This window comes from Panonychus citri, unplaced genomic scaffold, assembly GCF_014898815.1.
Source record: "Panonychus citri isolate SS breed McGregor unplaced genomic scaffold, ASM1489881v1 Contig00132, whole genome shotgun sequence".
Lineage (NCBI taxonomy): Eukaryota > Metazoa > Arthropoda > Arachnida > Trombidiformes > Tetranychidae > Panonychus > Panonychus citri.
In genome coordinates this window covers 172,538-194,050 of record NW_026515537.1, presented here as the reverse complement: position 1 = coordinate 194,050, position 21,513 = coordinate 172,538, and the positions used below count along the sequence as shown (strand labels likewise).

At 32.5% G+C, this 21,513-nt stretch overlaps 3 protein-coding genes across 4 annotated transcripts in view; all 3 read right to left on the bottom strand.

Moving 5' to 3' along the window:
* Positions 1 to 1,109: 1,109 nt before the first annotated feature.
* On the bottom strand, positions 1,110 to 3,500 carry LOC128390965 (secreted protein C-like). Its single transcript, XM_053350780.1, has 3 exons — positions 2,742 to 3,500; positions 1,818 to 2,600; positions 1,110 to 1,174 (listed from the first exon to the last, which is right to left on the bottom strand). The coding sequence occupies exons 1-3, from the start codon at positions 3,427 to 3,429 to the stop codon at positions 1,110 to 1,112; spliced, it is 1,536 nt and encodes a 511-aa protein (XP_053206755.1). The 5' UTR covers positions 3,430 to 3,500.
* Positions 3,501 to 5,164: 1,664 nt separating this feature from the next.
* Positions 5,165 to 9,139, bottom strand: LOC128390960 (prothoracicostatic peptides-like). The gene is made up of 2 exons (XM_053350773.1): positions 8,477 to 9,139; positions 5,165 to 6,290 (listed from the first exon to the last, which is right to left on the bottom strand). The coding sequence occupies exon 2, from the start codon at positions 6,259 to 6,261 to the stop codon at positions 5,599 to 5,601; it is 663 nt and encodes a 220-aa protein (XP_053206748.1). The 5' UTR covers positions 6,262 to 6,290; positions 8,477 to 9,139; the 3' UTR covers positions 5,165 to 5,598.
* A 530-nt stretch (positions 9,140 to 9,669) lies between these two features.
* The window catches only part of LOC128390959 (lysosome membrane protein 2-like), a 52,995-nt gene continuing 41,151 nt past the window's right edge, over positions 9,670 to 21,513 (bottom strand). Inside the window, exons 9-10 of one of the 2 annotated variants that reach the window (XM_053350771.1) lie at positions 10,778 to 10,933; positions 9,670 to 10,464 (exon numbers count right to left, since the gene is read on the bottom strand). In XM_053350771.1, the coding sequence (XP_053206746.1) occupies positions 10,312 to 10,464; positions 10,778 to 10,933 (309 nt within the window). In that variant the 3' untranslated portion in view covers positions 9,670 to 10,311. Of the gene's footprint in view, positions 10,465 to 10,777; positions 10,934 to 10,999; positions 11,581 to 21,513 lie in introns of those variants that run through there. The other variant, XM_053350772.1, reaches the window with a different exon arrangement.

Genomic DNA, 21,513 nt, shown 5'->3' with positions numbered 1-21,513 from the left:
CCAGTTCCTGATGTTGATGCAGTATTACCGGTGGCAGTTGATCCTGATGGTAGTGGTAGTAGATGATGAGCCAGAAACCTGAACCTGAAGCAGCACCTGATGATGAACCTGATCCAGATGATGAACCAGCTCCTGATGATGAACCAGAGCTGTTGCCTGAAGCAGCTGATGATCCTGATGAACCGGAGCCAGCAGCAGCAGATGATGATCCTGAGCCAGATGAACTTGAGCCAGATGATGAACCAGTTCTGATGTTGATGCAGTATTACTGGCAGTTGATCCTGATGTAGTAGTGGTAGTAGATGATGAGCCAGATGAACCTGAACCTGAAGCAGCACCTGATGATGAACCTGATCCAGATGATGAACCAGCCCTGATGATGAACCAGAGTTGTTGCCTGAAGCAGCTGATGATCCTGATGAACCGGAGCCAGCAGCAGCAGATGATGATCCTGAGCCAGATGAACTTGAGCCAGATGATGAACCAGTTCCTGATGTTGATGCAGTATTACCGGTGGCAGGATCCTGATGTAGTGGTAGTAGATGATGAGCCAGATGAACCTGAACCTGAAGCAGCACCTGATGATGAACCTGATCCAGATGATGAACCAGCCCTGATGATGAACCAGAGTTGTTGCTGAAGCAGCTGATGATCCTGATGAACTGGAGCCAGCAGCAGCAGATGATGATCCTGCAGATGAACTTGAGCCAGATGATGAACCAGTTCTGATGTTGATGCAGTATTACGGTGGCAGTTGATCCTGATGTAGTAGTAGTAGTAGATGATGAGCCAGATGAACCTGAACCCAGCACCTGATGATGAACCTGATCCAGATGATGAACCAGTCCTGATGATGAACCAGAGCTGTGCCTCGAAGCAGCTGATGATCCTGATGAACCGGAGCCAGCAGCAGCAGATGATGATCCTGAGCCAGATGAACTTGAGCCAGATGATGAACCAGTTCCTGATGTTGATGCAGTATTACCGGTGGCAGTTGATCCTGATGGTAGTGGTAGTAGATGATGAGCCAGATGAACCTGAACCTGAAGCAGCACCTGATGATGAACCTGATCCAGATGATGAACCAGCTCCCTGATGACCAGAAAAAGCTAGAGACAGCGACTGAGAGATGATGAGCCAGATGATGAACCAGGATGATGATTAGTGGCAGATCCTGGTAGAGTAAGATTACTTCTGAATAGCATGATGATGAACCTGATGATGAACCAGCTTGATGATGACCAGAGAAAGCTGATGATCCTGATGAACCGAGCCAGCAGCAGCAGATGATGATCCTGAGCCAGATGAACTTGACAGATGATGAACCAGTTCCGATGTTGATGCAGTATTACCGGTGGCAGTTGATCCTGATGTAGTAGTGGTAGTAGATGATGAGCCAGATGAACCTGAACCTGAAGCAGCACCTGATGATGAACCTGATCCAGATGATGAACCAGCTCCTGATGATGAACCAGAGCTGTTGCCAAGCAGCTGATGATCCTGATGAACTGACAGCAGCAGCAGATGATGATCCTGAGCCAGATGAACTTGAGCCAGATGATGAAACCCATGTTGATGAGTATTACCTGTGGCAGGATCCATGTAGTAGTGATGAGATGATGAACCTGAACCCTGAAGCAGCACCTGATGATGAACCTGATCCAGATGATGAACCAGCTCCTGATGATGAACCAGAGTTGTTGCCTGAAGCAGCTGATGATCCTGATGAACTGGAGCCAGCAGCAGCAGATGATGATCCTGAGCCAGATGAACTTGAGCCAGATGATGAACCAGTTCCTGATGTTGATGCAGTACACCGGTAGTTGATCCTGATGTAGTAGTGGTAGTAGATGATGAGCCAGATGAACCTGAACCTGAAGCAGCACCTGATGATGAACCTGATCCAGATGATGAACCAGCTCCTGATGATGAACCAGAGCTGTTGCCTGAAGCAGATGATGATCCTGAGCCAGATGAACTTGAGCCAGATGATGAACCAGTTCCTGATGTTGATGCAGTATTACCGGTGGCAGTTGATCCTGATGTAGTAGTGGTAGTAGATGATGAGCCAGATGAACCTGAACCTGAAGCAGCACCTGATGATGAACCTGATCCAGATGATGAACCAGCTCCTGATGATGAACCAGAGCTGTTGCCTGAAGCAGCTGATGATCCTGATGAACCGGAGCCAGCAGCAGCAGATGATGATCCTGAGCCAGATGAACTTGAGCCAGATGATGAACCAGTTCCTGATGTTGATGCAGTATTACCGGTGGCAGTTGATCCTGATGTAGTAGTGGTAGTAGATGATGAGCCAGATGAACCTGAACCTGAAGCAGCACCTGATGATGAACCTGATCCAGATGATGAACCAGCTCCTGATGATGAACCAGAGCTGTTGCCTGAAGCAGCTGATGATCCTGATGAACCGGAGCCAGCAGCAGCAGATGATGATCCTGAGCCAGATGAACTTGAGCCAGATGATGAACCAGTTCCTGATGTTGATGCAGTATTACCGGTGGCAGTTGATCCTGATGTAGTAGTGGTAGTAGATGATGAGCCAGATGAACCTGAACCTGAAGCAGCACCTGATGATGAACCTGATCCAGATGATGAACCAGTTCCTGATGTTGATGCAGTATTACCGGTGGCAGTTGATCCTGATGTAGTAGTGGTAGTAGATGATGAGCCAGATGAACCTGAACCTGATGCAGCACCTGATGCAGCACCTGATGATGAACCTGATCCAGATGATGAACCAGCTCCTGATGATGAACCTGATCCAGATGATGAACCAGCTCCTGATGATGAACCAGAGCTGTTGCCTGAAGCAGCTGATGATCCTGATGAACCGGAGCCAGCAGCAGCAGATGATGATCCTGAGCCAGATGAACTTGAGCCAGATGATGAACCAGTTCCTGATGTTGATGCAGTATTACCGGTGGCAGTTGATCCTGATGTAGTAGTGGTAGTAGATGATGAGCCAGATGAACCTGAACCTGAAGCAGCACCTGATGATGAACCTGATCCAGATGATGATGCTGATGAATCGGAGTCAGACGAATCGCTGTCATCATCATCAGAGTAATCAGAATCGTTTGGTATAATTTGATCCGCATTTTCATTTGAGGCGTTGCTTTCAGAGTCACTGTTTGTGTTTGATCCAGCGTAATTCTTCTCTGTAGTTTGCTCAGAATTGGTTTTCGATTCTGACTTGGTGAAGCTTTCTGTTTTAGCTTTCGAAGTTGATTCTGATGATGATGTTGGTTGTTGAACAGTGTTAGGTACGGAGTTAGATTTTGAATGGCTTGCAAACCCAGGAAGATTCATTTTCATCGCCATTGTTGGCATCGTTGGCCAAGCGTCGGCATATTGTGTTGCAGTTAAAGCAACCGCAGTTAAACTGAGAAAAATAAAAAGTTTGTTCATTTTGGCTTGAGACTAACAATTTAGTTGAATCACTTTGTAGATGGAATATGATGAGATGATTGATGAAATTTCTCTGAAACCTTGCAGTTTTATACTGTTCACTGTTTCATCTGATCAAATAGAAGGCGAATAATATACTCATCTAAAATTCACAACAGTATGCAAAGTTCATTTTCAGATCACTCATATTTACATTAGCATGTCGCGAGTTTAATCTATTTGTTGATGAATATTTTTCCAGCCACCAATATTTACAAGAAACAAGGTAAAATTCTGGTACTTTCAGCCACGATTGAATCAAGTATAACCTTTTAGGTTGATTTTTATCGGATTCTTGTGCAAATGTTGGTAGTCATATTCAGCTCATGGTTCAATGTTAATTTCTTTGAAGTTTTCATCATGAATGTAAGTTGAACTCCGTTTATGTATTTAGACTGGATTTTGCTCATGCCATTTATTTTATTTACTCATATGTATTTTTCAAAGTTCAAGTTGATCAGCAGTGTTTTTGTCGAGTTTTGCTATCGTAGGATTGGCAGTTACCTTGAATTCTTTAAGTCTGAATAAATTTCAGTTGTAGAAAAATTATAACCAATACATGTATTAATATGATTGTTAATTGTTGATTTTATGTAGGTTTATCAACCGCAATTTAACATCTAAAATGGAATGGCGAATTGTGCCGTTGTTATATGATGACCACATCAGGAAAAAATGAATTTTGAATCAAGAAAGTAATAGAAAGCAATTTATCAGACTGTCGCTAACTTGATTTTTAATTGAACTCAGATAATATCGAAAGTAACAACAGGCTCAAATGATCCAGTGTCATCTTGTTGACTACCAATTTTTATCTTAAAGTTGAGATGTTTTGCCTCACCACTGCGATGACCGTTGCTTATGTGTGAAACAATTGCATGATATTGATGAAGAATATCAAATATTTGGTTCATTGATTTAAGTGAAGTTGGAATTAGCAAAATAGGTGAACAAGTAGTACCTCGATTAACATTTGCTTTGATTGCTTGCAAATATTAATGAGGAGATAAAATTCAGAATCCAAAGGCTAGTTAAGATTAGAAACAATCACAATGGTTATAGCAGTTGGTTTTGATTGTCAACCATCAGTAAGATGTTATTATTTAGATCTCCTGGAATTTATTAGAATGACTTGATATCAGATTATTGTCGCCGTTAAAATAATTATCATCAAGATATATACATGACAAAGAGACTATATACAGTAGTGATCAAAGAGAGTTATAACGTGAGACAATTCGACTGAGTTTTAAAAATCATTCGCACAGGTAGTGATTGTCAAAGAGTAATAAGCTATAACTCTTTGGTGATTGTAAACAATTTATTAATATAATCGAATAATCAAAAAAGCGATAATTCAACCAAAGATAACAAAATGATTGATTAAAGTGCAAATTCAAATTTCGCGGAAGAAAACACTAATTTCTTTTCTCATATCACATTCAACTTCTCCAGGAAACAAGGTCACAGAATTTGGTGAATCACATCATCTGAGGTATCTGAGCTGTATTAAAACAAATCTGTTAATTTACCATAGCGTGTATGTTGAAATCTTCGCGAGTGAACAATGAATATGCGTTAAACTTGGTTATTCTGTGTTGCTGGTATGGAATTTTCAGTAGCCAAGTTATCAATTAAGGTCCCTGAATAAGCTCTAAATGAGCTCTAAATCCCACATGAAACAACATTAACGGTGTTAGAAACTTCTTAATCGTGTTTATTCATTCCTAAAAGTTGTGAACTTTAAAGCTCTGTTATTTGATTGGTTTGGTGTTTTTTACAAATGAGATGTTTTCAAGCTCAGAATAAACTTAATCACAATCTGTATTCATTATAATGATAAAAGTAACATAAAGATAACAAATCTCATAGGTTAACAGGTAAAGAGTCAAAGATGAAACCATTTTCAAGATGAAAGGATAGAGAAGATAAAACAGTCATAAGAAGGTAGTAAATCTTATTTTTGTAGATGTTAACAAGAACTGAATAAAATAGGAAATTGAAGAAAATTGTCGCCTTTCAGAAAATTTTATTTCCACTCTGGTTATGATTTCGTTTCTTTTTTTTGTCCTTTTCTCAAATTCGAAAATGAGAAATACTATGTTTACACCACCTCACTTATTCCAAAGTTTATCCCCACATCCCTCGTAGATTATTCCAATGAGGTGAATCCCGTTTACCCCATGGGCCATTCAGCTCATTCCAACCTCGTTTACCCCACATTCCTGATAAATTGTTCCATGATTGCCGAGAAGATGCTGAAGATGATGGTAATCCATCAAGAGATAATCCTTGTGATCCTCTCTTGCCCCACATTCCGGATAAATTGTTCCAAGATTGAACTGAACCTGGACCAGATGATGATCTTTTACCCCACATTCCAGATAATTGATTCCAATCTCGATCTCCTGGACCAGATCGTTTACCCCAGCCTCCGGAAAGTTTATTCCAACTATCTGACCTTTTACCCCAACCTCCTTGTAACTTATTCCAAGCAGCACCTTTTTTATCAAGAACTGGAGTCAAATCGTCCAAATCTTCAACTAAAATATCTTGAGTTTCCATATTGGGATAGTAGACGGTTATTTTGGATTTATGTTGTGAGGAGGGAGATAAAGATGAAACTGAATTAACTCCAGAATCAGAATCAGTTGCATATTGATCCAAATTGGTAACCGATTCGGGTGCAGATGAAACCATTGAAACTAATAATATCAGAGTGGAAAAGGTTAACAATGATATTGTGCTCATTTTCATATAGCTGCATGAGAAAGATTCAGTTGATTTAACCATTTTTCTTAATCAATTAGATTTAAATTTATCTGTGAAAAGAAAGAAAAAAATAATTAATGAATGAAATCATTTTGCTTTCAATTAATCGCCAGCATCACGTTATCCAAATTTATTGTCAATAATTTACTATCAAATTACAGTTGATGATAATCAATAATGTCAAAAGGTTTTATTAAGATAAACAGATAGGCTAACATTAGCTTGAGATATTCTGATGCTATATGGTGAATTCACCTATCTTTGAGCAAAGAATCAGTAAAAATGAATCAAAACCATTGTTAACATTAATTTCTGTTGACATTGACCATGAGAGCATTTGATAATATAATAATAATATCACTCTATTTAAATTTAAACTTATCATGTTATCTTGATGTATTCATTTGTATGCAAAGTTGTAAATATCAATTTGCTTGCTGAAAAAGTACAAGAAATTAATGTCTTTGAACTGAACCAAGAAATGATTAGTAAATCACATCGTCTTGTCAACAGATTATCAGGATTTTCTTTGTCTGGTCAGAATTGAATAAAGAGAGAAGAGGGAAAAGTTGAAAGTAACACTATTGAAACAAATTAATCAACATAGAAAAAGGTTAATTCAAGAATTGAAAGGATAATCCACTTTAGTTTAATCTCTTGATCCAACAAGAACAATTATAATCTTGTTTTCGTTGATATTTACAAATGTTTGAAATAGATTAACAATTTAAGCAACATAAAATTAGCTGATACGATAAATCATGAGAGAGAATTACCATCATGAAACTGAGATTCTGTTAATATCTGGTGACAAAAAATAGAAGGAGAAAGAAAAAAGTTGAGCTCAATATTGTTCCTGGAAAAGTTTTCTCAGTTTATTGGATAAGTTGAATGTTAATATTTTAATTTTCCAGGAAATTTATTCAATGTGATTTGAATCATAATCAACATCAATTAATTATGATGAATTATAATGGGAAAGTTAATTATCGTTTCGTTATCAACAATTGAATAGCAACTTTTTCAATTTTCTTGCCTAAATATTGATTCAAAGTTAATTTAATAATAATAATAATCTCATAATGATCATTTCTAGTTAGCGATTAAAAATATTTTCATACTAATTCAATTGACTGTCAATGGTAATTAATTAATAATCATTGTCATGATAATTTTAATTGACATTTCAAGGATCATACATGATAATATAATATAAGTAGACCTTTAATTAGCAATCAAAGTTGATTAACTTTTTCTGTTCCAAACTTTCACCTTTAATTAAATTCATTTCCTAATTTATGATATTTTTTGCTTCTTGTTGAAAATGTAAAAAAAAACAACTTTCAACAACAATTCAATTTAAACATTGTAACAATTAATTGATTGAGATGATTAATTAGATGTACATTGTAAACTAAGTGTTGAATATTTTGAGGAGAAATATAAACTGTTTAATTAATTGAAAGTAATCAAGGTGAACAGTTAACAGATTAACAATTAACATTATTAATATTAAATTGATAATAGATTTAGTTTTTCACTTCAATTAAATTAACTGTTAACGATTAGATAATCTTTGACCTAATTGTTTTTGATTGATTAAACTTGAAATTCCGTTTTTTTTTCTGTCCATGGTGATATTCATGATGAAACAATCATTATATTCATCATGATAACCATCATGTTCATCAAAATTATTTGTTTACCCAATAATTTATCAGGAAAATTAAAAAATTATCACTAAAAACTTTTTGTTGATAATTTTTTGTCTTCGTCACTATTTTTGCATCACCATTTTAATGTTAACTTTTTTGATCAATCACTTTACTTTAATAATAATCTGTCATTTAATTTCACATTTTAGTCTAATTAATTCATTTCACGTTGATGGCCAATGGTCAGTTTGAAAGGAAACAAACTGACCAGTGTCCTCGAAAAATAAAATAACTTGAGTTACAATATTGAAAATTTTGCTCTCTAGTATTTAGTCTCAGGGGTATTCATAAAAATTGACCATATCTTGGATCAAAAAACTTCATCATAATACTTTATGTTATCATAACAATTAAATCTGATCAATAAATCATACTTGAAGCAATTAACAATCTCAATTTATATACACATACTATCTAATGATGTTTCATATTTCATCGCTAAACAATATTATTAGATCATAAACTGATTGATTCAGTTGATATTGATCATCAACCATTCAACGAAATGTTGATTTACTTACCTTGGAATAATTTAATGAATGAATTTTAATATCACCAAAAAAACGAAAGTAGAACCGCACAAATCTAAATAAATAATTAGATTTATGATCAATAATTAAACGATCAGATGAGTGTTAAGATAAATTTGATCAACAAGTTAACAGAATCAACAACTTTTCATTCATAGGAATCGATAGTTGATTGAACAATTGACTACACATCCACTGAATAGTGTTACAATTTAAGCACAATTAGTTAAATAAATAAATATATTTGAATATGAAAAACTGAATTTAAACTGTTTTGGACAATAAGATTAGTGTTAATTTCAATTGATTGTAATCACTTTTACATAACAGGTAGTTGATGTTGGTGTTAATCCTTTTGGTTGATGTAGTTGATTTAGACGTAGTAAAGTTTCATATGCTCGATAATTTGGGATTTCTAAGTTTTCAGAACTTTTTTTCTGTTCTTACTTGCTGTATTATTACAAAGAACTGATAATAATAATAAATATAATATTCGGTTGACCAATGAAGATCAGATTGTAAGATGAGATTAAAAACTATTCTATTAGTTTTACTTTTCAATCTTATCCAGATAACTACAAACCGATAACTTAAAATGATTCTTCACTCGATTTAAGCTTTATTTCAATCGCTTCAACGATTTTCACCCATGGTTATTGTATTTATCATCATCATCATCATCATCAAGAGTATCTTCCTTTCCATCATTATCATCATAACTATTATGATGATTACCATCGAATTAAGAACATGCGCTTATTGATAAACGCTAGAGTAACAGTTCGCAGAATCATTTCTCAATGAATACTGATGAAAATATCAAGAGAAAAAACTAAAGGAACAGAAAAATTATCTAATCTTCACTTAAGATCAACAATATCATCAGATTTCAATTCCAAAGCAAAGTAATCGGTGGGTAACTCGATTTTTGAATTTCGGTCTGAATCAAATACTGAACAGGTAACCATTAACACTTCAACACAGTAATACCTTTTTACTCTCATTTTGAATCTTTCACTCTCTCTAGAATTGATAATATTCGATATGATTCATAATATTAGAATGTCTGAAGTTTGAATTACGATGCAGTTATACAAAGATAGTAATATAAAAGAGACAATATCCAGGAACTTGATATAGCTTAAATTGATCTTATCTGAACGGTAAAAAAATCACCAAGTAAGTTATTAGAAAATAAAATTATCTTTTTATTTCGCCATATCGATGATACCATGAGTATGAATATTTATAAAGGCAATTTAATGATTATTTTCAGCCCAAAACATGGGACAGACTCATGTTTGATTGCAATGATCTAATGAATTGGTCGTGAATGAGTTTATGCAAATGATTCAAACATGATTAGGGAGTAATTTTTAGAGTGAGTGAGTTTGTGAGAGAGAGAGAGAGATATGTATATATTATAATAGTATCATTAGAAATGTATCATTTGCGAGTTTGGATTGAGTTATGGTGCTCGGAAATTTAAACATTCCACTGAGTCACTGTAATACATTGGTGAAGATGATTAGCACTTTACATGTAACATGGGAGATGAAATTTGTTGAGCAAAAAGTTACAGATTTAATTTTTACTCCATTGATAATATTGTGAGTATTTACTATCAATCATTGTTTCAATTATGAATGAAATTTTAACTTATGATGATCTTTTTTTGTCTCTTGAATGTAAACTCCAAGGGATGGATGAGGAGACCTGAAGATATGCAAACTCGACTGATCATCATCATCATGGTGGATGTTCATTCACATGGTGGTAAGTTCAGCTTTTATTTGTTTCTCTTTCTATTCTTAATCTTTTCTATTTCATTGGAATGGTTTTTTCTCCATCTTTTCAACAAGCGTCTCATGATGGTCAACAGTTTGTAAGTGACCATTGTTATTATCAGCTAATCCAAGGAAAGTGTAACCAGATTTACGATCTTTGGCTACTTTATCTTTATATTTTCCAATAAAGTTCTGCATATACATGATAAAGAAAAAGGAGATAAATCGAAACAATTAATATTATACAAAAATATAAATACGAAGATACAATTTATCTCTTGAAATGTGAAAATTATTATCCAGTGAAGGTTGGAAAATAATCATCAAGCATAATTGAAATTCATGAATTAATGTGGGTGCTCATAGGTAATGGTAACATTTAGTGAATCATGATAAATGTTACCCTGATTTTTTGTTTCTAAATATGATGTAATTAAAGGTAAACCTAAATTTAGTGCGACGGAAACTAATGAGATAAAATTAAGTGCATATAACTGTGAATTACCTTTGAAAGGTAAGGCCATGTGAACGAGAAAAGTGCAAAGATGATTAATCCAATTCCAATTATAACTAATGATAGAGAGATGATTTCAGCCATGATAATTTTGGAAAATATTTTATCATATAATTCATTAGCTTTATCTTTAGGTATATCAGCTCCCTGTGAATATAATGTAAAGAAAATTAATTCATTAGAAACAATTTAGATTATTTTATATGCATAAATGGACTAAGATTGAATAAATGAAATACATATAAAAATATCCATGGAAATGTTTGAATTTGATTCATGATGATTATGATTATAATTATTATCATGGTAATTTTATCATATCAAATTGTTGTTCGTATTTTGATTAAGTTAATCAACTGTAAATCACCCGAGAATAAATTGAATAAATTAATCATTAGCTGTTAATTCAATTGAGCCGGTTGATTGGATGATGAGGAAGAGAAAAATGATTCTGAAAGTGACAATGTCGTACTTTTTTTTATATCCTGATTGAAATGTAATTGTTATAAAAGTTTAATTGTTTACTGTTTAGTGAAAGGTCAGCTAAGTGATGAAATCTTGTTGGTCAAGAAAGGATGATGATGATGATGATGATGATGACATTTCTATCAAATGGCCAACAATGATGCAGATAAACAAAAATGTATTGAATGGCTGTAAGGGTGTGGAAAGTGATTGTAAATGAATTTGTTGATGTAGAAGAGGATGATAAACAAGGAGGATGAGGTAGGAAATGGATGGACATGAAAATAGTGATGAAGGTTAAATGATGGAGATCGTCAGGGTGAGAAGATCTGATGAAAAGAAAGTATATAAGATGAAGATGATGATGATGGAGAGAAGAAAAAAATTACAGAAAAACATTCAATGTTATCTTTGGTAACATGATTTGTCTATTAGTTAATAAATGAAAATAAACTAAGGTGATGAGGAAGATGAGGAAGATGAGGTTAGAGTGAAATCATTACTGTTGACATTGACAGGTCAATTGATTATGTGATGATGAGACTTGGATGAAGGAGGAAGATGAAGATGCTGATAATGATGCTGACGAAAAGATTATGGAACCTTAAATATTGATTAATTATCTTCTAGTTAAGATAATCTTTTAATTGCTGTACATCATTTTCATCGTCTAACTTGAATCTTTATTTTTCTTTTCTCATTCTGATTACAACCTTCTTTTTTTATATACCTCATTAGCAATTAGTTAATTGTGAAAGGAAAGTTGATTAAAAGTTTGAATAAACTTTTACTCTCAATCAAATTGGTTGTTTGTTCATTAAACATTTTCCATTGATTTTAACTGTATTTACCTGTGGAGTTTTTTTTTCATGGTAAATCAATCAATTTGTATGCAACAGTTTGATTAACAATGAAATTTTCTCATGATGGAAACAAATTGTAAACATAATACAATGAGTTCCATTGATTTATTAAGTAAACTTTCAACTTGCAGTTTCTTTGAGTTCTGATTAATTTTATTCAAATTGAATCAATGAATTATTGGGTCGCTTCATATATATATGGAATGGAAGACATCCAATTTAATAGAATGTATACAAATTGGAGATATTACATGGAAAAAGAGGAGAGAACAAAAAAGAAAAGTTTTTTTCTTATTCTTGAGGAAAAAAAATTCGAATTTAGAAACTTTTTCCCCTCATTGAATCGAGATAGACTTTCGTTGAATGAAAGTTCTGATATAATGACAAAAGACTTCTTCTTGAAACTTACAATGTTTTTAAGAGAATAATTTGTTCACAATTTCATCTAGAAATTAGCTAAAGGTAAATACTGATTACCATGAATAGTTAGAAAGTTTATCATGGTTTTTGGAATTTGAATTATCATGATAAGTGAGCTCGAGTTTAACATATTTCCTGAATCATTAAAAAGAGGTAACCTGAATATGGTTCACAGTTCAAAAAAGTTCAAGGTGAAAATTCAATTAAATGAATTGAAAGTAAACCAAATTAATAAAAGGAGAAATGAATTGTTGTATTTCCAGAAGAAAATTAAACAAATGAATGAATCGAATCAGAGTTACTCTCGAAAACAATTAACCGGAAACTATTTCAATGAGTTGCAACAGGTAATGTGTTCATATCGATCTTTTTCCTGTTCCAATATTAATCAAACTAAACAGAATCAATAGAAATTTAATTTCGAATCCAAATTTTCAAGTAAATTCTCCGGAAATCGTAATGATTGATTGAATAGCTCACGAGAATCGTTATATGAATAAAATGTTCAAATAGAGACAATTTCTTTACCTGTGAATCTGTATTTTCATGTATTCCATTTGTTTACCTTATATTGTTGATTACTAACAATGTTATCGTTATCAAGTACGATTAATCTTATCAAATTGATATTGAACAGCAATTTAGCCTGAAACTAAATTTTCAACCATTTTCTCTATATCTTATTACATGAGGTGTCGAGAGTTCATTCATTCGCATTTCAAATAAGGCCCATCAACATGATATAGCAAAGTTTATCATGAGAGTATAGAATTTACAAAAAGTATCTAAGATCAACTTGAAAAGTATCTCATGAATGTTTATACTCTGTAAGTTTGAATGAATTTTGAGAGATGAAGAAAAAGGTAAGAGATTTTCTCCAATTGAAACCATGAATTCATGATGAAGTAAATTCTGTACAATCTGAACAACATTGTAATATCATCTTAATCATTGTTATCTTTTCAATTTCATGTTTCTTTAAAATCTAAGCTCATGATCAGTTGAAATTTACTCATGTTTACTCATCAATTTGTATGGTTGAAACTTTTTCTCCCTTTTTTTCAAACTTAGAGATAAACATGGTAACTATAATAATAGTAAATTAATTGAGTGAAAATTGTTGCAGAAATTGATTAAATAAAAATTTACAATCTATTCGAATTCAGCTATTATTAGATGATCAAGTTATCTTTTTTATTAATAGTTTTTAGGCAGAAAAAAAGTTCTGATGCCTTGAAAATAATTCAGTGACTATTTGATAAACTAATAAATGTTTTGATTGTTAGCCAAAGGTAAATTATGCTGAATAAGATAAATTCAATTCGAATAGCGAAAAGTTGGAACCTTTAATGGGTTCGTGTATTTGTGAGTCTAGAACATTTTACTTTGGTCAATGTTAATCATCTTGAATTCTTTCACATTGAGTATTCGTCAGAAATTTGAGTCTATTCTCGTGTATTATATTAATATAACTATCGAAATTTTGACCTTACGGATAAGATGTTATCTATTGAGAATACTAATGGAAACATTATTATCAAATAAGCTGGGAGTGTTTTTCTTTTTCTCACCATCGTCAGTTTATTCTTGTAAACGAGTTACATGATAAACTTTCGAGGATTCAAAAAGAAGAAAAAGAAAAAAACTTTCAAATAAAATGAAAGTGAAAAAAAAGAAAGTCTCATGTAAATTTAGAACTCGAAATATGTACAGATTATCTATCGAATTTGTGAAATCGCAGCATCAAGAGAATGGCAACTGTTGAATATGAGAATCAGATAATAGATAGAACAGAGGTGAATGAAAACTCGAGACATGGGATCATGGAAACTCAAGAGGAGGATCTTATGTGAATTATCTGATAAACGATGGAAATATTGATAGAACTACGAGAGATAAAAGAGTAGGAAGTAGAAACGATGCTATCAAGTTGATTCCTGATGATAATGAAAATAAAAAAGTTCCAAATGAATTTGATTATTCGATAATTCATAATATCTATTCGATAGTTTATCTATTCTATCGAACTTTCGTTCATATGGAAAGTTCTATCAGCTCTTTTCTCTGGTTACTTGGTATGGTGTTGTCGAAAATCTTTGTCCGTGTTATATTGAGTTCGTTCTTCCTCCTCTTGTAACATTTTATCCGAGTGATTATTTCATTATCTCTTTATAAAGACAATCTTTCATCTTGATAAGTTTCGTTCTCAGGTTTCTCATTCAGAATTACTCGAATTTGCTATATATACATGCTATCAACTAGAAGCTTGACCTTGAAAGTACAATAAAAGAAATCTAATGATTTTTATCATGGTAATGATTTTGTTTTACTTGGAACTCTGAGATTTTCATTGTTCTAAATTGAATAAGAATATAGAGATTCTAATACTTTTCATTAACTTGAGAGATAATAATGATTCTGAGAGTTTATGATTACATGGTAAACTTGTAAACTATCATGTAAAAATTGTAAAATTTTCAACTGCTTACGATAAATTTGATTATACAATTTCCCATCAACGTCTTTGAAAAAATTCATCTTAACCCATTAATTAATTAACTAAGAAGTTGAAAGTTTTTACATTACAATAATTTCCGTTTCCTTTTTCAAGCAAACCAACTTATTTTCATTTTCCAAAGTTCAGAGCTCTCTCTCTCTCTCTCTCTCTCTCTCTCTCTCTCTCTCTTAAGTTCATTAATTACTTTTAAATATTGATCAGTTTCTGTTGTTTATGGATTTGCATCAACAATTTGATTGCACTAATTATGATAATGATTACGATGATAGGCTAACATTGAATTAGTCAACTAACTCTGTTATTAATCAACATATTCCCCGTTTTTTTAATCACTTTTTTCCTTCATCTTCTAATGATCTCAATCATGATTACCTAATCATTCACTTAATTGGTTTAATTAAGCTGAAACTCAATGACAATTAAATCACAACAATTGAGTAATTTAGTTCTTACAAGTTGGAGAAGCAAAAAAAACATCTCCGAGTAAAACTCAACTTCAATTATCATTGCATTGAATTAACATTTAAAGTTACAGGATGAAGGAAAAAACTAAACAATTAAAAACAATTAAATCTCTTAATTTAAACAATTAAAGTTAAATTTACTTAGGCTACTTTATTTAGCTTTACAATTGAGTTATTAGTAAATTGATTGAATAACGAAATCAGAAAGTTTATTATTCCTTCTCGTTACTAAACTCATTCGTTAGCATTTTCGTTACCTAAATCAACGAATCAGTTATCAGTAATCACTTGATTATTTAATTCGATTAAATGTATTAATATCATTCTCTTTTATAATAATATCCCTTTGGGATATGGTAGACGATAAAATTCATCAGGTAGAAGCATATTAATGTCATATCAAAAGTACATAGTAAGTGTAAATATCAATCAGGAAAATTGTTATCAACTGATCATTTTCATTGAAAGAAAATGATTTTAAAATTTAATGATTTTCTCATCAAAGGTAATAATGATATTGAACTGATTGTTACTATACTAATAATAATAACATGTTATCGAAAACAAATTGAGCTAATGATTCAAGTTATCGGTTTATCACGTCAATTTTGTCGTAAATGTTTCAGATTTCGGTGGAATTGAGAGAAAATGAAATTCAAGATGTTTAGATAATAATAATGATGATGAAGAGAAAAGAAAAATTTTAAGAGAGAGAGAGAGAGAGAAATCATTGTAAGGAGAAAATGGTTGCTAGATAGACAGTAAGAGAGGTAAAGAATATCAACAACAGGTAGTATTTGGAATAGGAAAAAAGTTCTGATACTCAAGATAATCTCAGGCCCAGGGAGTAAAATATCTGATGTAAGAAGCTTAAAAGTATCAGATTGACTCAAATAATTTTCCACAGGAAGAAAAAGATCAAAAATTTAAACCTTGTTAGTTTTAAGGTTTTTTTTTGTCATTTCACTGCTAATTAAAGTTGAATCAATTTCCTCCGATTAACCTAATCAATCTAGAGGTCAATTTCCAATTTCACCTTAGATAAGGCAACTTTTAGCATCGCATTTACTGAATGTCTTATATCTATTAATAGTTATCTCAATTGATTGATTGGGACAAAAGTGTATTGTTGATACTCTGATACAATTGGATTGTTAATCTATTGATGCATTAACATTTACAATTCATTTTCCATGTAGGTAATGGTAAACAATCAATTAATTATCTAATGATAGATAATTGTAATCAGATAGAAAGTGTAATGATAACAACAAGGTGATCATTTTCATTCTCATTTCTTAGATATAATCATTCTTACTGAACTAAATCAGATCATAACCTACGATTGCAGATCATTTTCGAGTAAATTAAATCAGCCAAATCAATGGATGAACAGGAATCAGATTGAGACTAAGAAATAGGTGATGTTTGTGAATACCAAGGATAATTTGATACATTTTCTCGAGAACCATTTGAACTTATTCAAAATCACAATAAGAGATTTCCAATTGGAATACATCATTAAAATCATCATCAGATATATCACAATGATTCTCACCGAGAGATGACATTCAGAGGAAATGATGATGAAATTGAGGAGGAAAAAAATATTTATATTCATACAGAAAACAATTCAAAGCCCACATACAAACACAAGTAATCATGATGATAACCATTGATAAAATATCAAGTGATTCTCAATATCATCATGAATTTATGGAGTTTTTGTTTATTTTCTGACAGAGAAAATAATAGAAATACTTGATTTCAAGTCAATATCATTTGGAATAAGAATCAGAAAATTATGTTGAGAAAAGTATCTTATCAATATTTTCATCATTGTAGTAGTAGTAAAAGGCAACATTATAAACCACTTTTCTCTTTCTTTTTCTCTTTCTTTTTGGACATTATAAGCCACCTAAGGTTGTCCTTAGACTAATAGTGGTGGCGTCCTTGTAGTATATAAGTATGTGTATGGGATGAATGATTATTAGACTGAAAATGGTATTAATTGAAGACATTGTAGTGAACAATATTGTAATGTCATTCAAATTGAATGATAAATTAGACCGTGTCAAGGTGAAGGAGAGTTTTCCATCTGTTGATTATCCAAAGCGTTTTTCTGGTGGAATATTAAAGTTGGATGGTGGTTGTTTATTGATATTTAATTCTGGAAAGATTAATGTTACTGGTGTTAAAAGCTACGAGGCAGCATTTAATTTAATTGAGAAATTTTGTGACATTTACCCAGATAATTTATATAAAACTGAAGCAAAAGTAGTGAATATTGTGGCCCATTCAAGGTTAATTACGAATTTCATTTATAGTAGACTTGATTCATTCCATATTGTTCTTACGAACCAGAGTTATTTCCTGGAGTTCATGTTAAAGTGGACAATTCAAACGTAATATTTATAATATTTAAAAGAACTGGACGAGTTACTGTGACGGATTCGTGATATAATTGAATTAAATAAATACTTTGATCTATTCAAACGGATATATAAAGGTAACTATGGATAAAGCAGAGGATTACCGTGTTTGGTGTAAGAGAGTACTTTTCATGGTACAAATCTTGGTTCTGGTGTCAATGTTGATTACATCGATTGTCAATATAATAATGAAGACGGGAAACTTGTCATTATGGACAGCATTATTAGGATCATCTCTTGGATACCTTTTACCTACACCGCGTTTTAGGAGTAATAAACATGAAGAACGAAAGTCAACAACTGATGTATCAGCCCCTTCGTCAATTGTAACTTAATATAAAATAATAAAGAGATTGATTGAATTGAAAATGTCTTATTCTGTTCATTTGAAACATCCATTTACAATGTATGTCTGGGCCTACAGGTTCCGGTAAGACATACTTTGTGAGAAATGATAAATTTAGCTGAGAGGATATGTGATCCTCCTCCTGTGAAAATAACATACTTTTATGGTGAATACCAAAAGGAGTTTAATTCAATGAGTAACGTGACTTTTGTAGAAGGGTTACAAGAGGACTTGATCAACCAGGCAGGTGGAGTTGAACCTGAATGGATTATTATTGATGATTTGATGCTTGAAGCAGCAAATCAATCTTTTATTAGTAATCTTTTTACACGTGGTTCTCATCACCGTAATATATCAGTAATTTTGATTACACAAAACTTTTTTGTCAAGGGTAAAGAGTAGAAACATTAGTTTGAATAGTCAGTATGTTGTGTGTTAAAACCCTCGAGATAAATCGATAATTTCAAACATTGCTCGTCAAATGTTTCCATCAAAGATAAAAAGTTACAGAGAGTGTTTGAAGATGCAACATCTAAACCTTATTCTTATCTCTTTTCGATCTTAAACCTGATACACCTGAAAAGTTGAGATTATTGGCAACAATTTCAATGAAAACGATGACCCAATGATTGTTTACCCTTTATAATTTATATAAAAAAATGATGTTTCAACGATAATCAACATGACGATTGAAGGAGTAATCAAATGTCTTCCGACATTAAAGAGATTAGCTCATGAGAAATCAAAGACTGAAAGAAATAAACTATTGAAAAAGCAAAGTCTTATTTTCTACTCAATTTCTGATATTAGTAAAAACACATTAAACGGAAATATACCAATTAATCCTACACAGAGAAAGAAAATTGAAAAGTATAAAACTCAAATAAGATTGTTATCAAGGAAATCAGGAGTACCATTAAAGAAGCGTAAAGAAGTTGTTTATCAGACAGGTGGAGCTTTTCTTCCAGCACTATTGTTACCAGCTCTTTCATATTTTGGTGAAAAGTTGATAAATAAGTTCATGTAATGAACACAATATCAAAGATGGTGTTAATTCCAGAAAAAGAATATCAATTACTTAAAAACAATATAAAAGAAGTTCAAGAAGTTGTTGAAAAACCGATTGAGGCTCCACCTTTAGAAGAATTTAAAAAGACGTTCAAAGAAGCCATTAAAGAGTTTGAAAAGAGACCATTGAAAAAGAGAAATAAACAAAAAACACTCCCACTTATAAAATGGACAAGCGTCAAGAACTTTTAAAGAGTGTTTATTATGACATCAACAACACTGGAAGTTTTGGTGGTGTTAATCGATTACATGATGCTGTCAAGAACATTGATCCAAGTATTGATGTAAATTTTGTCAAGGAATGGTTACAGGGCCAAGAGACATATACAAATTTCCGATCGAGAAAAAAGAACTTTTTACGTTTACCTGTATTAGTTGATAAGCTTGATGAACAATGGCAAGCCGACTTGATGGATATGTCATATTGGGCTAAAGATAATGACAATAACCGGTATCTATTAGTAGTAATCGATGTATTGAGTAGATTTGCCTGGGTTGAATCTGTTAAAGACAAATCATCATCAACAATTACAGGTGCTTTTAGAAAACTATTTGATAATGGAAGAAAACCAGAAAAGTTACAGACTGATCAAGGTAAAGAGTTTAAAAACAAAAGGTTTCAAGACTTTTGTTCAAGTGTTGGAGTTCATTATTTCACAACAACAGACAATTCGGTAAAATGTGCATTAGCTGAAAGATTTATAAGAACTTTAAGAGCTAGAATATACAGATATATTTATCACAAGAGATCAAATAGGTACATTGATGACCTACAAAGATTGTTGACAATTACAACAACTCATTTCATAGAACAATTAAAACAGTCCAAGACTGGTTACCAGAGACAATCAACAGGAAATTGTACAAACAATTCAAAAATCAATTAAATCAAGACCTAAAAAGAAGAGAACAATTAAAGTAGATGATCATGTGAAAATTCCTCTAAACCCTTTGACTGGTGACAAAAGTGCTAGTCAACAATGGACTGATGAGGTGTTTAAAGTCTCAAGAGTTAAAGAGACACCTGGTCATACTGTTTACAAGCTGAAAGACTTGATGGATGAAAACATTACATCAATTTTCTATCCGGAAGAAGTCCAAAAGGTTAAATACGACCCTAATTCAGAGTATAGAGTGGCCAAAGTACTTGATCGTGTTTATGATCGAAGGAAAAGATTATATAAGCACTTGATACGATGGGAAGGATGGCCAAAAAAGTTTGATACCTGGATCTGGGACGAAAGTAAGAATGGATAGAGACTCATTCACAATCGATCTCGTTTCAAATGGATCAATGAACTTATACCCTGACAATACAATCTCAGCTTTTCAAAATCGAATTGACCCTCCTTTAGAGTTGAATGGAGATTGGGAAGTTGGATTAACAGAAGTTTATTTTCCACTCAAGTTTGTTGGAGAAGCTGAGATAAAATATAAAATAAAGTATGCACGTTTTTTCAAGCTCATTGATAAGAATGAACTATTTCAGGATACCGAATGGAACGATTCTCTTCCTGAACAGACAGTTCGTTTTTTTGTATCGGAACCTCGTGAAAAAGTGATTGAAAAGATAAATCAAAGTTTTCAAGAAGCATTTAAACCTAAAACCTTTACTCCCCGAGTTGATGTCAAAAACCAGAATCTTGAAATAAATCCATATGTATTGAATTTTGGAATTATTTACAACAATAACACAGCGGCAGACATAACATTACCTAAAGATGGTGAGTATGGAAACTCCAAGTTTGACTGGTGGGGTCCTACGACTTCTAGTAGAGGACAGTATTGGATAATGAATCAATTTGCAAATAAGGAGGCTCACTGTGGATTCATTTATGCTCCATTTTTACTAGAAGTGAAAAATATTTAGGAATAAACCATGTACCAGACGCAGACTTCATGTACGATCAACCGAAAATTATTCTTGATAGAAATGAAACATTCAACCTTGAAGCCAAGGAAAATGATAAGATTTTTCTAATGTATTTATATACTGATATTATCCAAGATCATATAGTAGGTGGGACTCAATCACCAGTGTTACGTGCTCTGCCATTAACAAGTGGTATCTACAAAGATATCGGATATTGTACATTTTCTCATCGAATATATTACCCTGTTCGAAAAAGCCACATTGGTGAAATATCAGTG

Coding starts and splice junctions, on each gene's coding strand:
- LOC128390965 (XM_053350780.1), bottom strand. CDS start 3,429: ATGAACAAACTTTTTATTTTTCTCAGTTTAACTGCGGTTGCTTTAACT. Junction 2,601..2,741: donor TGGTTCATCATCTGGATCAG/GTTCATCATCAG, acceptor CATCTGGATCAG/GTTCATCATCAGGTGCTGCT. Junction 1,175..1,817: donor TACATCAGGATCAACTACCG/GTGTACTGCATC, acceptor TTACTCTACCAG/GATCTGCCACTAATCATCAT.
- LOC128390960 (XM_053350773.1), bottom strand. CDS start 6,261: ATGGTTAAATCAACTGAATCTTTCTCATGCAGCTATATGAAAATGAGC.